The 24,561-nt window shown below is 52.4% G+C and overlaps 2 protein-coding genes and 1 long non-coding RNA gene across 6 annotated transcripts in view; 1 reads left to right on the top strand and 2 right to left on the bottom strand.

Moving 5' to 3' along the window:
- The window catches only part of LOC135972145 (microtubule-associated protein 2-like), a 957,474-nt gene that overhangs the window by 253,555 nt on the left and 679,358 nt on the right, over positions 1 to 24,561 (bottom strand). The window lies entirely within an intron of this gene.
- LOC135974206 (lanosterol synthase-like) lies at positions 4,176 to 10,074 on the bottom strand. Its single transcript, XM_065561256.1, has 4 exons — positions 9,982 to 10,074; positions 8,840 to 8,975; positions 6,393 to 6,497; positions 4,176 to 5,543 (listed from the first exon to the last, which is right to left on the bottom strand). The coding sequence occupies exons 1-4, from the start codon at positions 10,005 to 10,007 to the stop codon at positions 5,535 to 5,537; spliced, it is 276 nt and encodes a 91-aa protein (XP_065417328.1). The 5' UTR covers positions 10,008 to 10,074; the 3' UTR covers positions 4,176 to 5,534.
- Positions 10,080 to 17,360, top strand: LOC135974213 (uncharacterized). 2 transcript variants are annotated; one of them, XR_010591436.1, is made up of 3 exons: positions 10,080 to 10,345; positions 11,546 to 11,683; positions 14,997 to 17,360. It is a non-coding gene; the product is annotated as an uncharacterized LOC135974213 (long non-coding RNA). The 2 variants fall into 2 exon arrangements; XR_010591435.1 differs by lacking the exon at positions 10,080 to 10,345 and having other exon boundaries at positions 10,360 to 11,683.

The following is a 24,561-nucleotide window of genomic DNA, read 5'->3' as shown; positions in this document are numbered from 1 at the left end:
CCCTCGGGGCTAAAACAAAGTCCAAATTTCTCACGGGGGTGGTGAAGGAGTCCATGTTTCCACGATTTCTAAAGCACGTGTTCTTGGTAAAAGATGGCCTCTTCTGCCGGGGCGCTGGGGCTTATGGGGTGATGGTGCTGCACTCTGATTGGCAGAGGGCGCTGGGAGGAATTTTTAAAGGGGTCACACGACCCTCTTCTGGGTGGGTCACTCCACCCTGGAACACCCCCGATTGGTCAAATCTGCTCTCGGGGCGGTCCTATGCGACCGAAACCCATCACGATTGGTAGAGGGCGGTGGGAAGAGTTCTTAGAGAGGTCACATTATCCACTTCCGGACGGGTCACCCCGCCCCAGGACACCCCCGATTGGTCAAATCTGCTCTCGGGACAGTCCTATGTGGCTGAAACCCCTCCTGATTGGTAGAGGGAAGTGGGAGGAGTTCTTAGAGGGGTCACATGACACACTTTGCTTCCGGTCATGTGTCCGCCTTGGGTGGGACTTCAGGTGACAGGTGGTCGGGGCTTAAGGGGTCAAGGGGTGGGGTTTAAGGGGCCAAGGGGAGATGATACGGTTTGATTGGTGGTAGGGTCCTTATACTACTTCCGTTTTCCATACTACTGAATCCCACCCTGCCAGCATGCCCACTAACAGAAGGGGCCCACAAATTCCACCATCTCCCTAGCATCCAGCGGGCACCATCAACACAGCTCTGTGTCAAGGCATCACCCATCCTCCGTGGCCTGCCACGCCCCTGCTAGTCCAGTCCAAACAATGCACCTGGAGGGTGATGGGCTTGAACACACAACTCTTAGTCCTGATGTGCAACTGCCCTCTGCTCTGCCCCTCTCCGTTTAGCTCTGCTGCTGCATCCAGCTCTGCTCGGCTCTGCAGCACCCTTGGCGACTCTAGACCTGCGCAGGGGACAGATCATCTTGCCGAACTCCCTGGTATTTTTTATGATGAGAACGAACCTCAGGACTGTTGCCCTCAAACCCAAGTCACACATACGCCTGATCAGGCTATAATCAATCCAGTCTCAGTTCCACCCGCGTCATTCACTTTTCTCCCTTGAGTGGAAGAGTTTCTTCCAGTAATTGAAGATTTGTGGTCCATGGATTAACTATGAAGTTAAATTAACTGCAGACAATTTAAATCACCCACTTACATTTTCTGGTCCTCTGAATATCCCGACAGAAACCCGGAGTGGATAGGAATGGCTTTTGCTACATTTCATCCCAGGGTTTATCAGTTTTATTGGTTTTAGACTGTTTGGCATTTTCCTGCCATTAATCAAGTTCCTCTCGAACCCACTGCTCTGCAGATCCATTCATAATGCTCCATGGATGGATACGCAGGCGGCATCACACTCGTTAGCCACCCACTTACCTGTGGCAGTTGGAAATGGGGCCCATGACCCTGAGCTCCGGAAATGCAGCCCTTGAGGAGGGAAAGGAGCAGCTCCTCCGCTATTCAGAGGAAAACAATAAAATCTAATAGATACTTAATCTGGTCTGATGTGCTTTGTGCAACAGAGGACAGCAGTGCATGTCCATACACAGTCCCCTGGAGATGTAGGGCTGGGGATCATTGCTTGAAATGGCTGACTATGAATGGATTGCAATTAGGACTGGGTGGATTGGGTCTTGTTACAAGATTTGCTCATTACTTTGGGGTATGCTCATTTATTCGGGTTACTCTTCTGGGGAAGGGGATTCTGTAATTCTATCAGTGTACTGTTTGTGTCATTTGTGTTTTTATATGGAGCTCTACTTCTCCCTTCTGCAAGTCCCTTCCCAATGGAGCTATCCTGCAGGACCTAGGTTCCCCAGGGCTGGGTTTCTCCAGCCCCAGAACTGGATGAACACACACCCCCATGCAGAGTGGCTCCCCGTCACTGGGTGTGTGCAGCTGCAGGCTCCCTCTTTGTCTGTGTGTCCTGTCTGACTCCCACGTGCTGGCTCGCTCTCACCCCTTGGGAGGGCCCACTTTGCTTTGCTGCTTGGCGAGATGCAGGCTCCAGTGCCTGTAGCAGCATCCAGGAGTGGTAGCCACTGGACCACTCCAAGAGAGACGCCCAGCTCCACCCCAACAGCTGGGCGCCAGCTCCTTCCTTATCATCATCCCAGAGCTCATCTGTGCTTGGAGCAGGGCTGCCTGTGCCCAGCTGGTGGGTGCATCCACCCGGGCAGGGAGAAAGTGCAGAGAGTCCAAATCTGAATACACTGGTTGGTTCTTTCCTTTCAAAAGTGGGGGCCAGTCTTTACTCTGGGGCTGGATTCTGTATATTTGACGTTTTCTTTCCTACTAATCTGATTGCATGGGGTTTTCTCTCTCTCTCTCTCTTTGTTTTTCTTTCCTTCTCAACCCCACAATAGGTGCATTGGGCCTGATTCTGATCTCCAGCTGGTGTAAATGAGGAGTAGCCCCACTGAAGTGAGTTTACATGGGGGTAAAGTCAGTGTACGTGGGATCAGGATCAGGCCCGTTGAGTTCAAGGCTCGCCGGCTGTACCCAGAGCACAGGCGGGTCTGTGATCCCACTTCCCATCTGGCAGAGAGGAGGGCTGCAAATCCCTGCCTCCCTGTCCACGCACCCCACCCACCTTTGGGTGGAAAACTCCATTAGCCCCGAGTGGGGTCAGTTAGCGTCACTCCCAGTTCCGGAACATGCCCCGAGGATGTCGCTTTTGGGGGCAGCCCCACCTGAGAGCCAGCTGGGGTGGGATGGGATTGCAGGGGCCTGGCCCGGGGGTTCCCAGGTGGCTTCCCCTGCATTACTAGATGGGAACAGCAGGCACGAAAGCAGCGAGATGTGAGGAAGCAACCAGGGCAGGGTGGGGTGGGTGAGTGCTGTTAGTGTTGGAAAGCTGGGGGGGGGGGAGTCTGCTTTATTGATGGAGGCAGGAAACGTTCTTTCCTTGTGATGTCTTTAAATATTTATTTTAGATGGGGGAGGGGCCGGTGAGAGAGAGGAGAACTGGGCAGCAGCTGGAGGGCCAAGAACTGCATCGAGCTTTTAAAAGCTGAACCAGCCCTGGGGAGGGTGGAGGTTTCCCTGCTTGGGGAGGGCTGTGCAGGCAAATTGCACCTGCCCTTCCAGATGCACGGGCGCCTCATTGTTCAGCCCAGATGAGCTTATCTGGCATTATGCAGGGCGGCTGCTGCCTCTGTCTAGCAAACAGCAGCGCTCACAGCAAAACTAAATGGAAGTCGTCAGTGGGCTTGTTTTAACCTCCAGCGCCTGCTTCCACAGTCCTGGTGGGGCAATGCGTGTGTGGCAGGGGCGGAAGGCCGGAGCGAAGGGGCTGGGCACGGGATGGCGGGTGCAGAGCACCCCCCAGAGGTGCAGGGTAAACAGCTGCCCGAGAGCACGGACACACACTGCTCCTGATACCAACCCCTTCTACCCTCAGCCAGGAGGAGGAGCAGGGACGGGAGAAGCTGCTGCTGTGAGCCGCACAGCTGGGCCAGGGCTGGTCCTATGACTATTAACAGCCCGGCAGCAAAGGGAGACATTGCAGGGGTGGCAGATCCCCCAAGGCAGAGCAGCCTGGCGAGACCCCCTTTGCAGTACGCGCTCAGTCCCCGGCTGAGGGGTCCCTGCCCAGCCCTGCGAGCTGCCTCAGCAGCAGCGAGAGGGTGCCCAGGGTCCCTGCGGTCACTGCCAGGGCCACAGCGCCTTACCTGCATCTTCATGCCGTCGAGTCCCAGCCTGCGTGGAGAGAGAGCACATCACTGCAGCAGCCTGGGGAGCGTGGTGCTGTCCCCAACCTCCCGCAGCCCCCAGGCGTCTAACACTGCTGCTGGGGCACGGAGTACTGAGCTTCAGGGGCAGCCTTGCAGCAGGTTCCCCGGGGGCCCTGGCCTGCCCCTTCCCAGCCTGCCTGGGAGAACTGGAGCGAGTGGGACTCACTAATAAGGAGCCAATGTCTGGAGCTTGCTGCTGATCAGTGCAAGACCCCCCCGTTCGCATGTCCCCTGCACAGAGCTCCCTGCTCGTGGGGCCTACGCAGCGTGGTGGCCCTGGGGGCAGAGCGGGGTCCCCCATGGCAGGTCTGGGCAGCAGGTTCCCTGCTAGGGCCTGGGGACTCCCACGCGGGGCAGAGTGGCTCTCTCTAGCTGAGCCCTGCGCTGTCTCCAGGGCTAGGGAGGTTCACGGGCCTGGCCTTACCAGAGGTAATCAGGGATCCTGGAGACATGCTCCTGGAAGGCTGGAGAGCTCTCCCTGTTGCCCGCCCTAAAGGGCTCGAGGGGACAACAATGGTCCGTCACCCGGTGTGCTTGGCACCAATAAAGACACCGAGGGGAGAAAGCAAGCCAAGTTTATTTCAGAGCTCTGAAATGGCACTAGGAGACCGGCATGTCTCAAATCCAGTGCAACAAATGCAAACAAATTTTACCTTTTATACTCCAAACTGTTTGCATACATCTCTTTGTCTGGCTGTTCCTCCTTACCCCTCCCTTCCAGACAACTGTTACAATAAACTCTACATAAGCTTGTGAGAAAACTTTCTCAGTCTTTGCGACCTTGGATTAGACGCCTGCAAACTAACTACCCCGCTTCTTATCTCTATTATTTCTGCTAGTGTGAGTGAAACTGCAGCCATCTGCTAAAAAGCTGACATTACATTTCTGCTTCAGCCTACTTCAGAGCATGTAAACAGTTAGCAGAGAAGTAGGTGAGAGTTCCCAAGATGGGGTTTGGGGGTTCAGATAGGCCCAGAGCAAAAGAGCTTCATCGGCACTTTTGGCCTTCCACTCTCCCGAGTTACCTGGTAGCTATGCCTAGTGGACCCCAACATCCCCATCCACGTACCAGCCAACCAGCATGTTAATGGTCTTGGAAATCTGCCGAGAGAGAAGGCGTCACTCCCCTGCAGAGCGCAGTGGTGTTCGGCTTGGGCCTGCACCGCATGACCTGACCTCGTGACCAGCTCCAGAGCAAACCCCAGGCTGGGGGCTGTCTACAGGCGAGCAAGAACGTCTACATGGGGCTCTGGTCACAGAACGGACCCCTTGGCATCCCCATGTCCATTTCCCATCACAGGGCAGGAGATCACTCTCCAGCCACGGCCTTCCACCAGCTGACTCCACACCCCCCAGCTGTCCCCAGCAAAGACTCTGCAGAGGGGGGCATCTGGCACGCCCAGCCTCCACTGCCACTGTACAATGTCCAAGCGGTTGCTCACGCTCTCCTCTCCCGCCAGCCTGCTCATGCCCTTGTCATCCGCCATGAACTCTCCTGTGTGCAGCGCCCAGCACAGCAGGCCCTGAGCCTGCCTGGATTGCTGGTTGCTATGGTTACGTGCCAGCAGCAGGGCATCTGTGCAGAGCTGGGGAGTCCCAGGCCGGACTCTCCCGCACCTGGGCAGGAATTGGAGCCAGCTCCGTTGATTCGTTGGGAACGGTAACGAGCAGCCTACCGGGCCAATGCTGATGGCCTTGGTGAATCTGTCTTCAGCCTTGATGTGGTCGTACAGCTCCGCGATGGCTCGCTGCCTCAGCCGGGCGCTGTGATGGGCTTCGTACACGTTCAGGATGGCTGAGACGGGAACAAGAGAGACACAATAAGGAAACTCTTACCAGCTGCCTGGTTCCAACTCCTGTGCGAGCAGGGCCTGGCCCCGAGCCCCAGAGAGCTCCCCCCATCCCTTCCCCAGCTGGCCAGGGCTCTGGGGGGAGCAGGGCGAGAGCCCCAGGGACACAGCCCCAGAACGCTCCACACCTGGACTGAACCCTGGTTGTTTCACCTCTGCTCAGCCCGAGACAGGACCAGAGGGAAGGTGGGAAGCTGCTGAGTGGGGGACAGAACCCGAGGTATTAAGATTCACTCAGTGCCCCAGCACACAGCCCACGCTGGACTCAGCCTCCGCAGACACCTCAGAGACAGAGTGTTTGGAGTTGTTCTATGAGCCCTGATTTGGCACCAATGGCACCTGACAGTCAGGATGGGCCTGGGTTCAGCCTCCTCCAGCGGCAATCAGCACAGAGCCCAGCGCCTTTCCTACGTGCTGGACCCAGGTGGCTGCTGCTGGCTCGTGGCCGAAGTGAGCGAGCCAATGCCGCACACAGATTGCCCTCATGCCCACTGGGCAGGGCAGTAACTGTGGCACCATGCTGAGGCCAGGTGGGCACTGCTTTGTCAGGCACAAGCATTCCCTCCCGGGTTAGTAATGTACAGTCTTGCCAGCTTCTGGTCCCTGGCCACTCTGAGATCCCACGGGCAGGGCAAGGCTGACAGGAAGCTTGGGGGCTGCATTGGGGTTGGATGTGAGGCTATGGGGCAGCTCTCAACTCCGCCAGCGACTCACGGCAGTGGGGTCAGAAAACAACCTGCACATCAACTATCCCCCGCCCTGCCCTGGCCAGGCCCAGCCAGTGGCCTACTCACCATTGGCGAGTGTGAGCAGCTGTGCGGGGTGTAGAGATCGCAGGCAGCCACGTTATTCCTCTGAGCCGGCCAGTCAATGCTGGAGTAGTCCTGGACGTACAGCTCCTGGCAGGGAGCAGGTGGGAGATTAGCCATCCGCTCACTAGCGCGCCATGGGAGCAGACCCATGAGACAGCTGCAAGTGTCAGGCTGGTGGCGTTGGCAGCCAGCGGGAGTACAGCACAGAGCACGCAGGGCAGCACCGGGGACGGAGGGCAGCGCTGCCTGGCCCGCTCTGTGGCTCCACACCAGCCACCGGGACAGGTCCCACGTGGGAGCTGCTCCCAGCACCCTTTGCTAAGGAGAGTTAACAAGAGGAGAAAGCACCTTCAGATAGTGCCAGAGCACCTGAGGGGGGCACCGGGGCCCCATGCGGCCTGGGGGGGCACACAGCCCGAAGGGGGGGGCTCCAGGGCCCACACAGGCCAGAATGGGGGGAGCAAGCTGGAGCATGCTCATGCAGTAGGGAGGGCTTAATTCTGGCTGGAGGCCTGTGTGCAGGACTCCACCCCGCTCCAATTCACAGCAGGGCTCCCGGAGCCCAGTGGGCAGGGAAAAGACAGCCCCTAAGGCGTAACTCCCCTTCAGGCCTAGGAGTGTCAGGTGCCCAGCCTAAGACACCAAGTCTGATTCGCAAAGGGCAGGGCTCAGAGCTCTCAAATCAGACCCCTCCGGGGGGGCCGACGGGGCCTCCCAAAAATCACTCCTCCCTTTGGAAAGTGCAGGCCATAGGCATTGTGAACAAGTGTGTGGCAAGTACCTTGCCGTGGCATTCACAGGGAAAGCCTGCTCCCTGCACGACCCCAGACACTCTGCCCTTGGCTTTCCTTCCTACCTTGCCCTCCCAGCTCTCTCCTTCCTTCCCCAAAGCCCACCCCAATTCCTGCCCCATAGGGTTCCCTCCACCTCTCCCATCAGCCAAGGTTACCAGCAATGGAAGAGCATTAATGCGGCACCTACACGGACTGTTTAAGGTGGGCACTCCCGGGCCCCCCGTGACTGTCCTCACCACTGAGTATCAGAAATAAGACTGGCAGGTGACTGGTAGAAGAACCTTCACAGGGAGAAGATACCAGGTACCGAAGGGCGGAGAAAGGCAGAACAAGAACCAGTGGCTGAAGCTATAAGGCCCGAACAGTGAACAATGAGGGTGATCAACCACCGGAATGTGCTGCCAAGGGAACTAGCAGACTCTCCATCTCTCGATGTCTTCAGCTCCCGACCGGCTGCTTTTCTGGAGGGCACACTGTACTGCAGCCAGACACGTCGCTGGGCTCAGTCCAGAGTAACTGGGTGACATTCTCTGGCCTGCGTTACACAGGAGCCTGACTAGATGATCTACCGGTCCCTTGATGTGATGAATCGAGCTCTGGGTCATCACACAGACAGCGGGGCATCGGTTCCATGCAGCTCCTGTTACTACTGCACCTATGAAGGCAGAGCCTTTCCATCTGCTAATGAGAGCTGGGATGCTGCACAGAGGTAATATGCCAGTGGCCCCATACCGACATCGAGGGGCCCAACCCAGCCCGGGCCAGTCGTACCTCAGCACGGGCCAGTCGTACCTCAGCCCTAAGCGAAAGGGAAAGCATGGAAGGACCACATGGCTCACTCAAGCAACATCCCCCTGAAGGAGCAGAAATGCAGCCCACACTACGTCAACGTACAGAAGCATCAGCTGTGACAGGGAAGGCGTAAGGAGGCTCAGAGGGAACCAGAATGGCCAGCAGCAAATAGGAACTTCTGTAAGTCTCGGAGAACCAGAAAGCTGGTGAGAGTCGCTGGCCCTGCTAGATCAGCAGAGGGTGAGCGGAACAACCAGAGAGGACGAGACACTGAGCAGCAGGGTTGCTAAAGTCTTCAGGGGGGAGGGATAGCTCAGTGGTTTGAGCACTGGCCTCCTAAACCCAGGGTTGTGAGTTCAATCCTTGAGGGGGTCATTTAGGGATCGGGGCAAAAATCTGTCAGGGGATTGGTCCTGCTTTGAGCAGGGGGTTGGACTAGATGACCTCCTGAGGTCCCTTCATATTCTATGATTCACCACAGAGAATGAGGGGAGATTCCCACCCCTGTGCTCCTCTTTGGTAACAGAGATGAGGGACAGAGGTGTCAGACACGGGGCTGCTGAGACATGGCTCAGGGCCGTCGCAGTTAGTGCCCAGGCAAGGGGAAGACCCAGAAGCTCTGGTGGGACAGGGGAACAAGGGGCTGATGTGGGGATCACATCACAACGAGCCCACAGGGATCTCCACCAAAGCACTGCCAGGGGCTGCAGCCCCTGGGATTTGCGCCCAATGAGGAGATTCGGGTCCATGCAACTAGCCACAGCTGGGCCATGGTGGGAAGGGTCTCCAGGCCACCGTTACACAGGGTGAGGAGTGGGGAGGGTGCTCAGGGAGTTCATTTACCTGTCTGAGGCTCTGGACAAGCTCATCCTCCTCGGCAGTCAGGCGCGTGGCATAGCAGTAGCTCATCGGCAGGTACACCTGGCGGCAGTGACACCACAGCGTGGAGGGGTGGGCTGGCATCCACGCCGGGAGCAGCCTGTCACACAACAGAGGGACGTTGTCGGCAGTGTGCGGGATGGGGAGTGTGGAGCCGCAGGGACACGGCACAGTTAAGGACAGGGGTGTGGGCAGTCAGAGGGGTAATGTGCCCAGGAGACACCCGGGGCCCAGGATAGCCGCTGCCTCAGCGTTAGAGCAGCCCTACAGGACAACGCACCGACCCCAGGCGATTGCTGCTCTGTGCTCCTTGGGTGTGGGGGACGTGGAAGAGAAGCTGGAGCCCTCGTTTGGAGCCAGGAGACTGTCTCCTCCCGCCCGAGGACAGCGTTCTGGGCTCTCCCAGCAACCCAGCGAGGCTGTTATCCTGGACAGGGCCTCTGCCGACAGACTGCATCTGATTCCCTGTGGTTCGTGTTAACGGGGTGCGGAGGGAGGCGCAGGGAATAAACAGCCTCTCCAGCGGGGAACATGCCAGTGGGCAATGCTGCCACTAGTTTCCCTGTAATCAGCCAGCTGCCTGAACTCCCTCGCTTCACACTGCCCCCTGCTCCTGGCCCCACGGCCAGCTCAGGCACCAGCTGTCCCTGAGGGCTGGGGGAGTCTGCGGCACGCCCAGCTCCAGGAGTGGGACAGCCGTGGCATGCCAAATGGGGAGGAACTGTGTCAGGACCCAGCACAGGTTCAGCCCCAGGAGGGAGGGACTTGGGGAGAGCGCAACGTGTGGGTCTGGAGGCTGGCATAGTGGGCAGGAAGGCTGGAGGTCGAGCAGGTGGGCCGAGCTTGGATGCGGGAGGGAAGGTCATCAACAGAACATCCCTCCCGCATCAGCCCACGCCCCGTGCCAGGAATGGTGCCTGGTTTCCGTGCCCGAAGCCTCCTGGCCCAGGCTGAGTGGGAGAATGGGGGACTGGTGCAGGCCGGGGATTACTCTCAGGTTCCTGGTGTTCGGCGTCAGGCTCTCTGCTGGGTGCTGCTGCGAGGGGACAGGGCTGTGGCTTGGGACTGAAAATCAATACACTCTGCAGATACAGAATAGCACCTACCACAGCTCAGGGAACAGCGTGTTCATTCCCTCCCAGCTGTAAACGTTCGAGACGGCCAGCCAAAACTTCCCCCAGGACGGGATTCCCACAGCACCCCCTGGAGAGACAGACACAGATCTGGGCTCTGACGGCAGCCGCGGGAGCCAGGGACACGGACCCTGCCATGTGACAGGGCATGAACAGAGGCTCCTGAATCCTGGTCTGGTCTGGTTGTGTGGCAGGCCAGGGACCCTGGAGAGCGGCAAGCCGGTGCGGCGGGCACTCAAGGGGCACTACACACCGACAGACACAGCCATTCAGAAACGACACCTGGGAAGCGTTTGCAACCAGTGAAGGAGCTGAGGTTTCACCGTCACCCCAGAAGGTAAGCGCGGCAGGGTGCTGGCACAGCAGGATGCAGCATGGGCTGTGACATGCCACACGTACTGCGACAGCCAGGCCACGCTGGGAGAAGCTAAGGGCGGCAGGGCAGAAACTAACGTGCGAACTGCACATGCTGCCATACAGCCAAGGACAAGCCATTGCAAAGGCTCATGCCACTCTGGCCGCATGTCCCCTCGCCTACCACTCACCCCTTCGGAGCTGGGCAAGCCCTTCTCAACAGTCCCAGCCCCATGGCTGCTGGGGGGAGGACAGGATGCCAGAGAGCTCCAGCCACATGCTGAACTTTGCTGTGGAGGTTGATCCGAGCCCTCACGAGGTCCGGGTCATCCGGCCCAACCCCCAGGATCCTCAGGGACGTGTAGTTGAGCGCTGTGCCAAACACCGTCGATTTGTCTTCCACGTGCCTGCCACATACAGAGAGCAGGGAAGTCAGACATGGCCGAGCGCTCGTGCAATCAACCGAGACTGGTTTTATTGGGGCAAACCTACCCAGGGGGTTAGAGCTAACTGAGCAAACTAACTGAAAAGCAACCGCCCTGGGCCATGCTGCTGGGAAAAGGGAACAAAATGCTCCCAGCCCCTCACTCTAGTGGTCTCCCCATGGTGAAGGAGGGCTCTGGTCACGCCACGTGCTGGCCTCCACGGCACTGCAGCACCAGCTCTCAGCATAGCTCTGAGCCACTTCCCACATGGAAGGGAGCACCGGGCCAAGCTCTGGATGCTGCGGGGGGAGCTTCAGAAGCACTCAGCCATGGCCTAGCCTGTCCCCGCTGAAGCCATAGGCAAGTGCTCTCGTCAAGGCAAGGGGAGGCGGAATGACGCCAACACCGAGTACTTCGAACACCCACCGTTGCGTTGCTGTGTGATTCAGTACGGCGGCACTGCCGGAGCTAAAGTCACCCCAGAAATGCCGATGAAGCGGGGCTTGATTTGCTAATGAAATCAGAGTGTTTCCCTCCCAGGGGCCAGCTTGGGGGCTGGTGGGATTTCAGGGATTTTGTTTAATAGGTTGAAGGCGAGACACAGAAAATGATCCAGTTTTGAACATTCTCCCTCGTTTCCTAGTGCTCCTCTGGGTCCCCCTCACCTCCGCTGGAATAGGGAAACCTGCCTAGACAATGGCGGAGAGCTGGCAGTGCAGGCGTACGTTTCTACCATGATTTCTTTCCCTTTCACCAAGGCCTCTGATCACAGACCCTCCTCCTAGAGACGGGAAAGACACTCTTCTCCAGTGACGCCAAGACAGAATGCACATAACAGCCAGAATGCCTCTGCAGACCAGCCCTGACACCACCCCAGCAATGTTCCCGGCGAACAGGTAAATGGAATGAACATCTCTATGCGTATACGTTTATGCTGTTAAGAAATAGGCCTGATATTTTGCACAAGTGCCATTTGACTCCGACAGACTCGGTAGTACCTGCTGCTAATCCCCAGCACCCTCCTACAGTTGTAATGGCAGAATCGGTGTCCCCTTCGGCTCCAGCACCCCCACAGGCTCTAGAGAGTGCCCCCTCGGTGGGATTGTATCCGTTGATTACTGAGAATGTGGTAGCCCGTCCAGGAACACAGGATCGTGCAGCCCAGATTGTGCCAGTGTATTCTCATGTGCCTTTTAACCCAGTGCACCTAGCTGCCTTTAAGGCAGAAGCAGGGGAATTCTCAATGAATCCAAATCGGTTTATTTCAATCTTTGAAGGGTGTCTAGCAAGCCATAAGCCTGACTGGGATGATTGCAATATACTGATGAGAACCTTGTTGTCTGAGGTGGAGCGGAATTAGGTTATAGCCAAGGCTAAGGAGGAGGCACAGAGAAGGCATTTAAGGTTTTAAAAAGGAAAGCTATTGGACACCAGAGGTTGTACCGAGTAAAATCCTCAGAAGTGGGTGTGCTTGTCCTGGTTTGTTGCTCCAAAGCTCTGTATAGAAGTTATGTTACTGGAAGGGTGTATAATGGCAATGTGTATGTGTTCATTGTTGGGAAAAGGTGTATGAGTGAAGAGTGGAAGGTTCCTTTGGAGGTTAAAAGTCAAGAAAGGGAGAAGGAAAAAGAACAGAACGAGTTAACTGGAAAATATAGCTAGCAAGCTCAGTCCAAAGATAAGATGCTGGCCTCATCCAAGGACATTGTTCACAGCTAAGACTTGGCTGACAACCAAGAAAAGGGGGGCCTGAATGTGCCCAAGCAACTATGAGATCTGCAAAATACTGCAGGCATAAGGAGGACAACAGACGGGTTAAAAAGCAGCTTTGCTGGACAGTATTGGCTCAGGGATTTAAAAATTCCCCCACTCTGTTCGGCCAGGCTCTGGCCAGAGACTTGGAGGAGTGGAATAATTCAGGCAGAGCCCTGCTCCTGCAATATGTAGATGACTTGCTAATTGCTGCCATGGGTCTAATCCCTTGTCTCAAAGCCACTGTGAGTCTCCTGAACTTTGTTGGACTCCAAGGATAGAGCCTAGCTCGAAGCAAGGCTCAAATTGCTCTCTCAGAAGTACAGTATCTGGGATTTCACATAAGACAGGGGGAGAGGCAGCAATCAAATGACAGAAAGGAGGCTATATGCCAAGTTCCTATCCCTAACAACCGCAAACGGCTCAGGGCATTTTGGGGCATGGCAGGCTTTTGCAGAATATGGATCCCAGAGTTTGGACTGTGGGCTAAACCTCTGTATGAATGTGTTAAGGGAGCGGATCATGACCCCTTTCACTGGTCCCCAGAAGCGGACGGGGCATTTAAAATCTTGAAAAGGAAGCTGATGGAAGCCCCAGCCCTGGGTCTGCTGGATCTCTCTAACTCGTTCCAACTGTATGTGCATGAAAGGAAAGGGATAGCCCTGGGAGTGCTTACTCAGTTATTAGGCACCTGGAAACGTCCCGTGGCATAGTTCTCTAAACAACTGGATCAAGTTTCAAAGGGTTGGCCAGCATGCTTGAGGGCGGTCGCAGCCACTGCCCTAGTGCTTGGGGAAGCTGAAAAACTGACACTGGGAGGAACTGTGCAAGTGTATATTCCCCATATGGTCCAAGCCCTGCTGGACACTAAGGGTGGTCTCTGGCTCACACAGGCTCGGGTTGCTCGGTATCAGGCAAAACTGTTAGAGAATCCTGAAGTTACTCTGCAAACCTGTCCCTCCCTTAATCCAGCTACCCTGCTACCAGAGACAGAAAAGCAGGAACATGACTGTCTGGAAATCATAGATGCCCACTACTCCAGCTGCTCAGATTTAAAAGATCAGCCACTCCCAAATGCTGACTTGGAATGATATACGGATGGCAGTAGTGCCGTTGTAGATGGGCAAAGGAGGGCTGGTTATGCTATTGTGACCCTTCATGATACCGTGGAAGCTGAAAGTTTCCCTGCTGGGACATCTGCCCAGCTTGCTGAACTAGTGGCCCTGACTCGTGCACTCGAGCTGGCAAAAGACAAACGGGTTAATATCTTTACTGACTCAACGTATGCTTTTGGGGTATTGCATGCTCATGCTGGTCTGTGGAAGCAAAGGGGAATGCTAACAGCCCAAGGTTCCCTGGTTACGCTTGGGTCTCAAATTCTCCGGCTGTTAGAGGCAGTACCACTCCCCTCAGCAGTAGCAGTGGTGCATTGCAAAGCCCATCAAAAGGAAGATCAAGATGTAACCAAGGGCAATGCCAGAGCAGACAGGGAAGCCAAGTGTGCTGCTACCCTGAAATCACCACCAGAGGAGAATGCCCAAATGCATGCCCTCATCCCATCAGTAGGTGAGCTTACAGCTCCTCAGTACTCCCATGATGACAGAAACCTGGCTGACAGGCTCGGTCTCCAGGAAAAGGAGGGATGGCTTTATTCCACAGAGGGAAAAATCCTCCTGCCCATGGGCCTGATCCGACCAGTGTTGCAGAAACTGCATCAAACCACCCACTCAGGCAGAGAGGCTCTTACCCAGCTTATGAATAAATATTTTCTAACCTCTGGACTTAAACCCCTAGCACCACAGATACAGGCTGAATGTTTAATCTGCCAAAAGAATAACCTCGACCAGGAGTAGCAGTGCCACCAGCCACCCTGGAACCTACCCCAGGCCCAGGATTGGTGTGGCAAATAGACTTTACTGAGTTTCCCAGGACCCAAGGGTACAGGTACCTCCTTGTCTTGGTGGATCGATTCAGCGGATGTCCCGAAGCCTTCCCATGTCGTAACAACACTGCCAAAACGGTGGCTCTTACGTTTGTCAAGGAGATCATTCCTCGCTTTGGACTCTCCCAGTGGATGGAATCTGATAACGGAACACACTTCACATCTCAAGTTGTTCAAAAGATATCAAGTGCCTTGCAAATCCTCTGGAAGCTCCACACACCATGGCGACCACAAGCCAGTGGAGTAGTGGAACGCACAAATCAGACACTTAAGCGACACCTCTCAAAGGTCTGTCAGGAGGCCTTTCTTAGGTGGCCTGATGCTTTGCCCCTTGTGTTACTCCATATTCGCGCTCTCCCCAAGGGCAGGTTAGGGCTTAGTCCCTTCGAGATTATGTTTGGACGGGCATGGCCTCTGAACGGTACACCGGTTCTGGCAGGAGAGTGGGAAATGGGGTGTGGTTTTTTGTCTCAGTACATGTGCTCTCTGTCTGCTGTTCTTTCTTCTCTTCACAGATACACCAAAGATTCACAGCCTCTTCTGCTGGATGCCTCTGTCCACTCCTTACAGCCTGGTGACTCTGTTCTCATGTGGACCTGGAAGGACGAGCCTCTCCAAGAGAAGTGGAAGGGACCCCACCCTGTCCTGCTGGTCTCCCACACGGCAGCAAAGGTTGAAGGACACAAGAACTGGATTCATCACTCTCAACTGAAAGCAGTACCCACTCCTGAACAGTGGACTGTCCAGCCTGCAGAGAAGACTGCCAGTGACGATTTGGGACTTAAGCTGTTATTCAAAAGACAGTAAGCGTCACTGGGAATGCCTGGTGATCTCTCTGAACAGCCACAGCGCACTCCCCGCGAAAACCCTGAGCATTGGTTCTGTCTATTCACAGTAGGCCGACCTAGCCTATGGTCCTGGTCCTTTTATTTCTTGATTTGTTTGGTGTCACTGATTCTTATCTTCTGGGCATTGGGGTTGTTGTAATCACAATGTGGGTTCAGGTTTAGGGTCTCTCACAACATTCCTTTTTGTCACAGAAGCAATCCTTCTGTTACCTACTGTTTCACCCACCTTGCATGCAGGATGGGGAGCTATCCCTACAGACATGGCTACCAATACCTATGAGGCCCTAAAAATTGCCTTTGCCCGTGAGTTCAATCTCTCCCACTGTTGGATATGTGCCCAGTCTCCCCACCATTCGGCTGGATTGCCCTGGAGAGTAGTTCCCCAAAATTGGTCAGACTTTTGTCAAAGGTGGATGGTTACCAGCAGCAGCACCTCTGACAATTTAAGTTGGGATCCAACTGTACAGCAGAAGCTCCTTATGGCCTACACAATGGCTCCTGGGATTCCCACTATAGTAGCACTCTTAAGCCCCAGCCTATTCGTCTACGCCCTCCACCCACTGGTCTCATATGTTATCAGCAAGCCAGTACAAGTAATCATACCTGGTTTGCAGGCATTAGTAGGTGTAAATTTTATATTAGTCCTGGTATAAGTCTCACTATTCCTGTACTAAATGCCACCAGTTGGCAAACTGGCACTGCATTCTTTGCCCTTTCCCCACAAGCCACCCTACGGGACCTACAAGGTAACAATGGAAAGGCTAGTTATGGTGAAGCATTCTGGATTTGTGGTAATAGTGCCTACAAATGGCTTCCTCATGCTTGGCATGGTAGCTGTTACAAAGGCTATCTCGCTCCTCCCCTCCGTGTTCTATCCCAGGCTCCCTCAGGTCACCCTCGGTACTATCAATCCTTGAGAGCTACCATTGAACCCATCGGAGAAGGAGACAGGTTTGGAATGATATTCCTCCCTACTTATGGGGTGGGACGGCTAGCCCAACTCTACAGAAGACTTTCTAAATTTCTCACTCAGTTTGCCAATGATACCCTAGCCATAGAAAAAGGCATAAGCTCTGAGCTGTACCAGCTTCGATTGCTGTCTCTACAAAACCGCCAGGCCCTAGATTATGTGTTAGCCTCACGGGGCGGGGTCTGTGCCCTTATTGGAGAAGAATGTTGTACCTATGTCCCAGAGTTTTCACAGGATATTAACAAGCACATCTTGTCAGCCGAACAGGCCTTGAACCAGTGGAAGGCCCAGGAAGGAGAACCCACTATTTTTGATTCCCTTTGGGGCTGGTTACCTGGTCTAGGAGGACTAGGGGAAGGCATTGTTCACATCTTGCTCACAGGTGTTGTGATATGTTTTGTTCTTTTCCTTTTGCTAGCTTGCTGTAAAGTGCTCATACATAAGATTTGTACCTCCCATTCCCCAGAAGTTCCTTTATACTCTCTCATTGATGATCCCAATTGCATGGAACTTAATCGCATGTTGTCTTTAGAGTATGAGAAAACTCTGCCAAAGGTTTGTTGAGTGTTCTCAAAGGAGGGAATTGTTGACGTCACTAGACATAGCTACCAGGTAACTTGGGGGAGTGGAAGGCCATAAGTGCCGATGAAACTCCCCTGCTCTGGGTCTAAGTGAGCCACAGTAACTCCATCTTGTGAACTTTCACCTACCTACATGCTCACAGCTTAATGCTGAAGCACAATATGTAATGTCAGCTTTTTCTAGCAGACAGCTGCAGTTTCGCTCACACTAGCAGAACTTTTCGTGATAATGCGGGGAAAGTGCGTAGAGCTTGCAAGGTCGAAGATAAGCATGCGAACGGGAACTTTTCTAATGTACTGCCTGCTGTAACTGTTGTCGCGGAGGGAGGGGTAGGAAGAAACCAGAACAAAAGGCTTACTGAAAACAGCTTGGAATATAAAAGGGAAAACTTGCTTGTATTCGCTGCGCTTATGATTTGAGACATGCTGGTCTCCTGAGTGCCTTTTCGAGATCTCGAATAAACTTGGTTTGCTTCTCCACCCTGGTGTGTCTATTGGTGCGACGCACACCGGGCAACGAACCCTGTTGCCCCCTCAGGGCCCTCTGGGCCAGCAACACCCCTATAGAGCTGATCTATCACATATAGGATGACAACCTACTGCCTCTGCCATCACTTACTCCATTAGCTCAAGTGGCAGAAGTCTGTGCAGTGGATCTAAAGATTCATCGGCAGGGTTGGAGCCATGCGAGTTTCACGATGATTCCACATGACAGAATTTCTGGGGCAGTTCAATTTTTATTTTTACAAAAAAACCTGAGGAAATGCATACAGAAATAGGGTGACCAGATGCCTAAATAGGGGAATCGCAAGTAGGAGCAGAGAGGTTATTTTATCTCTGTATTTGGCACTGGTGCAATCACTGCTGGAATGCTGTGTCCCGTTCTGGGGTGCACAATTTAAGAAGGATGTTGATAAATTGGAGAGTGTCCAGAGAAGAGTCACAAGACTGATTAAAGGATTATAAAACATGCCGTATAATCATCGACTCAAGGACCTCAATCTATTTAGCTTAACAAAAAGAAGGTTAAGAAGTGACTTGGTTATAGACTGTAAGTATCTACATGGGGAACTGTAGCGGGGTGAACGCTGCTGCAGCCCTGACGGGGTTGGAAAAGCCCTGCTGAGGACTGGGACTGTGTAGAGTAGCAAAACCCTGGGTGATTGGGGAAGTGGCTGCAGCTGGGGCCACGCCCCAAACGGAGCCACTCAGCCTGATAAGAAGGCCAGGGCAGGCAGAAGCTGAGGAGTCTCCCTCTGACAGGAGAGAGAGACAGGCCTGGCTGCAGGGGGCTCACGGGGCACCTAGAGTGAGGCAGGGCTGGGGAATGGCCTTGGGGGCTGGGAAGCCCTAGGCCAGCAACTCCCCAGGCTGCAGGGCCTGGTCCTAGGCCCACGTAGGTATTGGGGTTGCAGGGTAAGACAGAAAACACAGATGGATACAACACACAGCCAGGAAGCACAGGTACCAATAAGACAATGATGACCACAGTGATAACCATTTGATAGTATATTTAGTGCGTGTCAGATGCAGAGGGAGCTGCTGCTTTTCATAAGTTGCATTAATAACAATCAGTGTAGAAATAATTAGGAAGCACATGCTGTGACAGGTTGGGTCACAGAAACGCCCTTGGGACTGCCACCTGATGTGCTGAGACTACCTCTGAGCCCATTTTCCCAGGCAGCTTGGGACTTCGGTACCCTGTCTTGTTGAGCCAGACAGACTAGCCTGCTGCAAAAACAGACCCAGGTCTGAACCACGTCTCCAAAAGCTGCAGGCTTAACTGAAAACAGCTTAAGAAGTGCTCCTGTCTCCAGCACCCAGATACCAAGTTCCCCATGGGGTCCAAACCCCAAATAAATCCATTTTACTCTGTATAAAGCTTATACGGGGTAAACTCATAAATTGTTCACCCTCTATAACACTGATAGAGAGATATGCACAGCTGTTTGCTCCCCCAGGTATTAATTACTTGTTCTGGGTTAATTAATAAGGAAAAAGTGATTTTATTAAATATAAAAAGTAGGATTTAAGTGGTTCCAAGTAATAACAGACAGAACAAAGTAAATGACCAAGCAAAATAAAACAAAAACACGCAAGACTAAGCCTAATACAGTGGGAAACTAAATTCAGGTAAATCTCACCCTCAGAGATGTTCCAATAAGCTTCTTTGACAGACTAGACTCCTTCCTAGTGGGTCCAGCAATCACTCACATCCCCGTAGTTACTGTCCTTTGTTACAGTTTCTTTCAGGCATCTCTTTGGGTTGGAGAGACTATCTTTTGAGCCAGCTGAAGACAAAATGGAGTGGTTTCCAGGGGTTTTTATATTCTCTCTCGTGGCGGAAACCCCTTTGTTCTCCTGTGCAAGATCACAGCAACAAGATGGAGTCTGTAGCCACCTGGGCAAGTCACATGTCTGTGGATGATTCTGCTTTTTGCAGGCCGACGTCATTGTTTACACGTTAGTTTGAATGTTCCCAGGAAAGCTCAGATGTGGACTGGTGTCTCCCAAAGTCCATTGTTAGTTAAGTACTCCCAGTTACTTGAATAACCCCTCACACTATGTTGACCAAATCTGCCTCATGTGCTTCCAACAGCAAACACTTTTAACAAGCATAGAGCCACTGCTCATAACTTCAGATATAAAAATGATACATGCATACAAATAGGATGAATATATTCAGTAGATCATAACCTTTACAAAGATATGTTACATGGCATAACTAGCATAAAACATATTCCAGTTATGTCATATTTACACTCATAAGCATATTTCTATAAAGCATTATGCAATGCAACATCACACACGCCAAACAACAAACTTTTGGTAATAAAATAAAGTACAGGAAAACACTGCAATATGTGTTCTAAGGCCTAGGTCAGTCTTCAATTACATTGTTCTATAGCCAAAAGCATGTCGCATGCATTTGTATCCAGGCAGCAGCTCTTATGCAGTGCCTTGGTACGGTCCATGCTCTTATTCGCGTTCTGATGATCCCGGCATTAGCTGACCGGCAAGTGAACTCCCTGGGGGAAGGCATGAAAAGTGGCCCAGTATCCAGATGGGGAATACATTCCGATATGAACTGTAGCTTATTGCACAGGTCCTACTGAACACCCCACACGTTTCCTGAGGAGGAAGAGACAGAAATTGAGGTTAATCAGCAGCAGGATCCCTGTCAGGATGGACATCTGAGTCAAAAGGTTCATTGTCAGATGACCAACGAGGGGTTGTAATGGGATTTGTCAAGTCCTGTTACATAAAACAGCACCTGCTGTTACCATCAGAATGTACCAGCTGTCTGGTGCAAAAGGCTCTTCTTGCTCTCAGTACTCCCAGCCATATGGTCAAGAGGAACCCTGCCAGGAATCTGGATAAAAGCCACCAAGCCAGTTACTGAGTTTTCGTGAGGAAATCCATCTGTGACCGTGGTGCCGAGAGGGGCCACACTGAGAATACTTATTCAGGGCAAACTGCAAGGAATAGGGCAGACAATCCCCACAACTGGCAGTTTATTCTATACTTAAACAACAAGGAGTCTGGTGGCACCTTAAAGACTAACAGATTTATTTGAGCATAAGCTTTCATGGGTAAAAACCTCACTTCTTCGGATGCATAGAGTGAAAGTTACAGATGCAGGCATTATATACTGACACATGGAGAGCAGGGAGTTACTTCGCAAGTGGAGAACCAGTGTTGACAGGGCCAATTCGATCAGGGTGGATGTAGTCCACTCCCAATAATAGATGAGGAGGTGTCAATTCCAGGAGAGGAAAAGCTGCTTCTGTAATGATCCACTTTCTGGACACTGAGTGCAAATAAGTGATGGTCACATAAACACCACCCTATACCGGAAACCTACTGACCGCTATACATACCTACATGCCTCCAGCTTCCATCCAAGACACATCACACGATCCATTGCCTACAGCCAAGCCCTAAGATACAACCGAATTTGCTCCAACCCCTCAGACAGAGACAAACACCTACAAGATCTTTATCAAGCATTTGTAAAACTACAATACCCACCTGGGGAAGTGAGGAAACTGACTGACAGAGCAAGACAGGTACCCAGAAATCACCTACTACAGGACAGGCCCAACAAGGACAATAACAGAACACCACTGGCCATCACATACAGCCCCCAGCTAAAACCTCTCCAGCACATTATCCACGATCTACAACCTATCCGGAAAATGATCCCTCACTCTCACAGACCTTGGGAGGCAGGCCAGTCCTTGTGTACAGACAACCCCCCAACCTGAAGCAAATACTCACCAGCAACTACACACCACACCACAGAAACACCAACCCAGGAACCAATCCCTATAGCAAACCTCATTGCCTACTCTGTCCCCACATCTACTCTGGCGACATCATCAGAGGACCCAACCACATCAGCCACACCATCAAGGGCTCATTCACCTGCACAGCCACTAATATTATATATGCCATCATGTGCCAGCAATGCCCCTCTGCCATGTACATTGGCCAAACCGGACAGTCCCTCTGCAAAAGAATAAATAGACACAAATCGGACATCAGGAATGGTAACATACATAAGCCAGTAAGTGAACACTTCAGTCTCCCTGATCATTCTATTACAGATTTAAAAGTCACTATCATTGAACAAAAAAACTTACGAAACAGACTTCAAAGAGAAACAGCAGAACTAAAATTCATTTGCAAATTTAACACCATTAATCTGGTCTTGAATAGGGACTGGGAGTGGCTGGCTCATTACAGAAGCAGCTTTTCCTCTCCTGGAATTGACACCTCCTCATCTATTATTGGGAGTGGACTACATTCACCTGATTGACTTGGCCCTGTCAACACTGGTTCTCCACTTGCGAAGTAACTCCCTGCTCTCCATGTGTCAGTATATAATGCCTGCAGCTGTGACTTTCACTATATGCATCTGAAGAAGTGAGGTTTTTACCCATGAAAGCTTATGCCCAAATAAATCTGTTAGTCTTTAAGGTGCCACCAGACTCCTTGTTGTTTTTGTAGATACAGACTAACATGGCTACCCCCTGATACTATTCTATACTTAGATTCACCAAGCCAGTAAAACAGCGTCTGTAATACCACGCTGGTTACCAAAAAGCCAAAAGCTATTTCCTTTAAGCAATGCAGCCTTTGGCTCCCATCCAGACTGCCAAATCTTGAATAGTGAGAGATTACTAACAATCTTATTCACTGTACTTAAAGTTCTACCAATCCAAGGGACGAGACACACTGCTCATCAGGTCAATGAATATTTCAGATCTCATCCAAATACATGTTTACAGCCAATCCTTGTTAACTAAATCGTTTACAGCCAATCCTTATTAACTAAATCTTAGATTTATTAACAAAAAGAAAAAAGAAAGAAGAGATTTGCTATGGTTAAAAGATCAATATACATGCATATCTGAGTATGTGGCCCCCACTTAAAAGCAATTGTGTTCAGCTCTCCTGTTCCAGTCCAGGTGCACCCTACTTTGCTGTAATGAGAAGGGTGGGGCTGCCCCTGGAGCAAACCCCAATGAGAACTTAGATAGTCGACACTAGCTCCAATGCCACTGCAGCGCGTCTGGGGAAGATGCTCTATGCCGACGAGAGAGCCCTCTCTGCTGGGGTCGCTGTAACTTACGTCACTCGGGGGCTGGCTATTTTACGCCCCTAAGTGATGTAAGTGATATTGACGTAAGTGGTAGTGTAGACCTGCCCTGAGAGGGAGAGTTGAGGGCCCAGAGCAGAAAGGAAGAGAACCCAGAGAGTAACGGCAGCTCAGAGGCAGAGCAGAGCTGGGCGCCGAGCTTTCAGGGGGGCTGTCCCTGAAGGGGGAGCAGTCAGTTCCCCAGCGGAGCCAGAGCAGGCTGGTGAAAGCTGCAGACAGGCAGGCAGGCAGGGGGTCACCTACAAACTTCCACAGGCCAGAGAGCCTAGAGAGGGCTGAAGGCTGAGAACAGCAGAGGAAGGTGCCTGCTGGCTCTCTGAACCAGAGACCTGAACTCAGATGGCCAAAGGCTGGGGAGTGATGCAGGGGTGTGTCCACTGATGTCTCCAGGCAAGAGATGGAGCCCTGCCTGGCAAGGAAACAGGGTGGAGAAACACCCAAGCTAGAGGGTCTGGGGTGAGGTGTGGGGAGAGACACTGGAGCCAGACCTGGAAGCTAGGATGGGGGAGAGCAGCCAGCGCTGCACCTGGGCGCTGGGGCGTGGTAGAGATACTGGAGCTGGGCTTGGTGCTGGACTGTTGGGATGAATGTACTGTTCGGGCTGCACTGGGGGGATTCGGGTAAGAAGGAAACCCCGCAAAAAGGGCTATTGAAATACTCTGAAGGCTGAACTGAGTTTATCTGAGGAATTAAGATGGAAACTGAGGTGGTGGCCACTTGTGGGGCTGCCCTCAGGACACGTGTTTACAGCCAGCTTTACACTAGCCCACGTAACATCCAGTCTGTGCACCGAATGAGGCAGGGGTCCTGTGCGTAAGATAAGATGTGATCATGTAATTAAAGACCATACCATAATGCACGCACAGGGGTGACAAATTGAATAGAAAACTGTAGATCTGGCATTTCCCAACTTCTGAGTGTTTGACTTTGCAACCTAAATAACATTCTTTGAACAGTTTACACTAGGTGGTTTTTTTTAAGAATGTAAAAACTAAACTAAAAGTCTATTAAATGCAATTGTTAACACACACAGGGCATTATCATTGGGGTTTGAACCTTCAGCACTGCAGCACACTGCTACTATGTAAGCTACAGGACACGCTGGCAGCAGGAGAAGGCTGTTTTCCCAAAGGGGTGTTTGGATTGCTGGGTCTGGAGATGGTTGGGGGGAAGCCAACTTCAGCCCAGCCAGGCTCTCTCCCTTGTTCTGCTCTTGTGTGTTACATCAAGGAGCTCTCCACTATCAGAAATCTTCTCCCTGCATCTGTACTTGTAGAATGTGATCAAGTCACCTCTAGACTGAGCTCCTTTAGTCTCGCATTGGAAGACATGTTTTCCAGCCTCAGAGCAGTCTTGTGGCTCAACTTGGAACCTTCTCCAATTTTTCAACATCCCTTTTAAAGGGTGGACTCTTAAATGGTCTCAGTGATGCCTTATGCAGAGGTAATAGCACCTCTCTACTCCTGTTCATACTTCTCCTGTCTATATTTCCAAGGCCTGTGGTAACCATTTTTGGCCCAGCATTATCACACTGGTAGCTCATTCACTTGGTTTCCTCCATGACCCCTAGTTACTCTTCAGTAAGTCCAGGACACAGTGCCACATCCTGTAATTGTATCCTACATTCTTTCTTTGTTCCTAGATGTACGACCTTGCATTTGGCTGTGTTAAATGCATGTGTTTGATTGCGCCCAGATTACCAAGGCTGAAAGTAGAAATCAGCTAAGTTAACACTAGAAATAAGATATAAATTTGTATTAGTGAAGGAAATTAACCACTGGAACAGCTCACCTAGGGATGTAGTAAATTTGACATCACATGGAGTCTTTAAAACAAGATTGGATGTCTCTTTCTAGCTCAGTCACGGGTTACTGAGGTTGATACAGGAAACACTGGGTGATATTCTATGGCCAGAGTATCTTGGGCTAAAGGTTTTTTTGCCAGTGAGTTGTCACACATCCAGCGTGCGTCTCTATCAAACACATGAATAACACAGGTTCTTTCAGTCTGTGATCA

Source organism: Chrysemys picta, chromosome 11 (assembly GCF_011386835.1).
Source record: "Chrysemys picta bellii isolate R12L10 chromosome 11, ASM1138683v2, whole genome shotgun sequence".
NCBI lineage: Eukaryota > Metazoa > Chordata > Testudines > Emydidae > Chrysemys > Chrysemys picta.
The sequence above is the reverse complement of the archived record's forward strand: the minus strand, read 5'-3'. Positions and strand labels throughout refer to the sequence as shown.